Source organism: Procambarus clarkii, chromosome 5, assembly GCF_040958095.1.
Source record: "Procambarus clarkii isolate CNS0578487 chromosome 5, FALCON_Pclarkii_2.0, whole genome shotgun sequence".
Classification (NCBI taxonomy): Eukaryota; Metazoa; Arthropoda; class Malacostraca; order Decapoda; family Cambaridae; genus Procambarus; species Procambarus clarkii.
In genome coordinates, this window is record NC_091154.1 from 1,592,698 (window position 1) to 1,597,343 (window position 4,646).

The 4,646-nt window shown below is 45.6% G+C and overlaps 1 protein-coding gene across 1 annotated transcript in view; it reads right to left on the reverse strand.

The window, feature by feature from the left end:
- Positions 1-2,807: 2,807 nt before the first annotated feature.
- LOC138352644 (autotransporter adhesin BpaC-like) overlaps positions 2,808-4,646 on the reverse strand; it is a 2,077-nt gene continuing 238 nt past the window's right edge. Inside the window, exon 2 of the mRNA XM_069305196.1 lies at positions 2,808-4,129. Within this exon, the coding sequence (XP_069161297.1) occupies positions 2,808-4,129 (1,322 nt within the window). The remainder of the gene's footprint in view (positions 4,130-4,646) is intronic.

Sequence of the window (4,646 nt, forward strand, 5' to 3'; positions counted from 1 at the left end):
TGCCAATCCTGATCTCAAAAGCTTCATAGAAGGTTGTAACAGAACCCATGAGCACCACACCAGAAATAAATACAGTTTTGATATTCCTAGAGTACGACTTAATCAAACTAGAAATGCTCTACAAATCAAGGGGCCCAGAATGTGGAATGACCTTCCCAACCATGTTAAAGACTGTAAGTTAAAACGAAGCTATACCTAATAAATTCCCTGTAACCTACCTTACCCTTCTATTGTCAACCAATGTCTGTTTTTCTTTAAAGAGCGCTGTTTGTCAACATAATTGTATTTGTGCTGCTTTTTCATCTATGTTTTCATTTCTTGTTTTCATTCTACTCATTATGCTCAATTAGTATTAAGCTTGTCATTTAAGTTTATCATGCCCGAAACGCTTTGCGTAATAGTGGCTTTAGGCATTGTATGTACTAGCTCTACCTATAAGTCAACCAATCTTTGTAAAAAAAAATTTATTGTATGTATGTACCTTACCTAAATAAATTTCTAAGGTTAGAGTTAAATTCGGACACACCAGTATTAGGAATTCTATAGACTGCTCCCACAGTCAGGACAGCTTCGCCACCCTTGACTCTGAAACAGGCAAATATATACTCTCCAAAAGTGTCTCTAGTTTTAATTACTTTTAAGCATGTCAGTTCTTGGTGGTAGTAAAGAGAAGTACCACAACGTCTTTGTACAGGACGACAGTTGTGAATAGCTGAGTAGTTAGGTATGTTGAAGAGATGAGTAGTATCCTCTTTTAACCACATTTCAGTAAACACAATAAAAGAGAATGTGTTTTTAATTTTTTTTTAAATTTTGCCCCAAGGGGCGAGTTTATTGGGCAGCGCCACTCATCTTGTGAGTGAACATACCGCCATAGCAGAATGTACAACACTCCCCAATAGGAAGAAAACCCGCTGGGTTGTTCATCCTGTAGAGAATTTGTTGTCAACTGTTTGAATCAGGGCATTTATTTATTTATTTATTTATTTATTTATTTATTTATTTATTTATGCATATACAAGAATGTACATAAGGAATGTGAGGATACAAATATGGTAATTACAGTCTTGTAAAGCCACTAGCACGCGCAGCGTTTCGGGCAGGTCCTTAATCTAAGAAAATTTTAAGGAGGTAAATACTTGCAAAATTATAGACAAAAAATGATAACAGATTGCATGAAATGAAAAAAAGATGAGAGAAAATTGTAGGTACAGTATATTAAAGCACATAGGTAGCTAAGATTGATTGCAATGACAGCTTGAATGGTAGTTGACAAAAAAATTGGTAGGCATAATACAGCATATGGCTAGCACATAAAAGAAGACAGCAATGAACACAATGATAAGGTTGTTTGAAATTACATAAAAATTAGGAGATTGGGTAACACTAGGTACAGAGCAAATTTAAAGCTCAGTGTAGGAAACTAAGAAGATGAAGTTAGGTACTTTTTGGTTTTGCTTTTAAATAAGGCAAAAGTTTTACAGTTTTTCAATTCACTAGGGAGTGAGTTCCATAAACTAGGTCCCTTAATTTGCATAGAGTGTTTACACAGATTAAGTTTGACCCTGGGGATATCAAAGAGATATTTATTTCTGGTGTGGTGATAATGGGTCCTATTACATCTGTCCAGGGAGAGTTTCAGAGCATGGTTTGCATTTAAGAACAGGGTTTTGTAAATGTAGTTGACACAAGAGAATGTGTGGAGGGAGTTAATATTTAGCAAGTTTAGGGATTTAAACAAGACGGATCATCTTGAAGACGTCTTGGATTCGTTCTAAAGTCGTCTTGAAGTCATCATGATGACGTCAACGTGAAGTCACCATGCGGACATCAAGAATTAAGTCATCGTCAAGTCATCTTGTAGCCAATAGGAAACAAGCGGCGTATGGACACACACCGGGAGAGTGTATGAGTGGGTTGGGGGGGGGGGGGGACTCTCGGCCTGGCCCTGTGAGAAAGAAAACGGCACCCCCAAGGCAGGGAAACTGAAGAATACACTATAGGCCCAGCCAGCCTGAATACAACTTGAAGGTTCACCAAAGTGACCTTAAAGCCACCTTAAGTCGTTTGGAATTGTCCTAAAGTCATCCTGGAGGCATCCTGAAGTCGTCCTGGCGCCAACTAGAGGCCATCTTGAAGTCGTCTTGAAGACGTCTTGGATTACACCTGAAATCGTCTTGAAGTCATCTTGGCGTCATCGTGAAGTCAACATGATGTCATGTAGGGGGCCAGGGCCAACCCCCCCGGATTGGCCCTGGCCCTCGACGCAGTCCAACGCTGGCCATGAGGCACGTAGGGCCCCACAGAGGAACATAATGGAGCGCAGGGCCCGACACTGGACCGGGATGGGGAGGGGGGGGAAGCAGTCGCCTCGCACAGGGAGGGACCCACGACGTGTGAAAAAATGACGGCAACCCCCCCCCCCCAACCTGGCCCGGGGGCCGGGGGGTCCCCAAACGGGCCCACAGTGGGATCGAGGAGGCCGCGCCGTACAGGGCACGGGCCTCCCCGCCGCCTCTCCTCACCCCCGGAGCAGGAGGCGCCCCGGGGCACAGCGCTGCCACACGTCGGACACAAGGGACATCCCTAACTAAGGGGACTCCAAGTACCAACGGGGGGGGGGGCACTGACTAACCGTGCCTTAGGACGGTGCGAGGTGCCAGAGAGGCGCCCCGTGGAACAGTCGGAAACCAGCCTGTCCAAGGAGGAGGGCCCCCATAACCAGCAAAGTTTCTCCAAGCCAGGCACGCGGGAGTGACCCCAGCCCACGGGTGTGGGAGGCCCAACATTTACCTTATCCCGGACATTTATGCATTGATTTTTAGCATAGGATCCTGTTCCCTGTACGGAAGCTCTCGTTCCCGGTATGGAAGCTCTCGTTCCCGGTATGGAAATTCTCGATCGTTCCCTGTATGGAAGCTCTCGTTCCCGGTATGGAAACTCTCGTTCCCTGTATGGAAATTCTCGTTCCCTGTATGAAAGCTCTCGTTCCCTGTACGGAAGCTCTCGTTCCCGGTATGGAAGCTCTCGTTCCCGGTATGAAAGCTCTCGTTCCCTGTATGGAAATTCTCGATCGTTCCCGGTATGGAAACTCTCGTTCCCTGTATGAAAGCTCTCGTTCCCGGTATGGAAATTCTCGATCGTTCCCGGTATGGAAACTCTCGTTCCCTGTATGAAAGCTCTCGTTCCCGGTATGGAAATTCTCGATCGTTCCCAGTATGGAAGCTCTCGTTCCCGGTATGGAAGCTCTCGTTCCCGGTATGGAAATTCTCGATCGTTCCCGGTATGGAAACTCTCGTTCCCTGTATGAAAGCTCTCGTTCCCGGTATGGAAATTCTCGATCGTTCCCAGTATGGAAGCTCTCGTTCCCGGTATGGAAGCTCTCGTTCCCGGTATGGAAATTCTCGATCGTTCCCAGTATGGAAACTCTCGTTCCCAGTATGGAAGCTCTCGTTCCCAGTATGGAAGCTCTCGTTCCCTGTATGGAAGCTCTCGTTCCCTGTATGGAAGCTCTCGTTCCCTGTATGGAAGCTCTCGTTCCCAGTATGGAAGCTCTCGTTCCTAGTATGGAAGCTCTCGTTCCCAGTATGGAAGCTCTTGTTCCCTGTATGGAAGCTCTCGTTCCCAGTATGGAAGCTCTTGTTCCCTGTATGGAAGCTCTCGTTCCCAGTATGGAAGCTCTTGTTCCCTGTACGGAAGCTCTCGTTCCCTGTATGGAAGCTCTCATTCCCAGTATAGAAGCTCTCGTTCCCTGTATGGAAGCTCTCGTTCCCTGTATGGAAGCTCTCGTTCCCTGTATGGAAGCTCTCATTCCCAGTATAGAAGCTCTCGTTCCCTGTATGGAAGCTCTCGTTCCCTGTATGGAAGCTCTCGTTCCCAGTATGGAAGCTCTTGTTCCCTGTACGGAAGCTCTCGTTCCCTGTATGGAAGCTCTCATTCCCAGTATAGAAGCTCTCGTTCCCTGTATGGAAGCTCTCGTTCCCTGTATGGAAGCTCTCGTTCCCAGTATGGAAGCTCTCGTTCCCTGTATGGAAGCTCTCGTTCCCTGTATGGAAGCTCTCGTTCCCTGTATGGAAGCTCTCGTTCCCTGTATGGAAGCTCTCGTTCCCAGTATGGAAGCTCTCGTTCCCTGTATGAGTTTGACAACAACAAAACCGTATTAGGCAAGGGACGAGTTTCACAACAAAGCCAGAATGCCACTCACCTCATATTTCAAGTAGTTTGGAGGCTCGTTGGTCTTGTGGAACCAATTAACTCCCTCCAGCATTTCAGTATCATCAAGCTTCCTCAGCCGGACAGAGCACGACTTACCTTCAGGAGTAAAACCTTATTACCAATCATAAACTTCATAACCATTAAATAGAAACCTATACTTTTGTTTAAACCATATTATAGAAATGTACTTGAAGCACAAATGAAGAGAATACCTCAAAACAATGTAGCTGAAACAAGGTGATCAAACTGCACGTTTATATATACAAGAGTTGTTACATTCTTGTACAGACGGGGCCCGAACCGCACATCCTCTCATGTGTTCTCTATATATTTAAAACTCTGAACTGTATTGTCAATCTTGCCCTTAGAAGCTTCCTAGAAGGTTGTAACAGAACCCATGGGCACCTCACCAGAAACAAATACCTATTTGA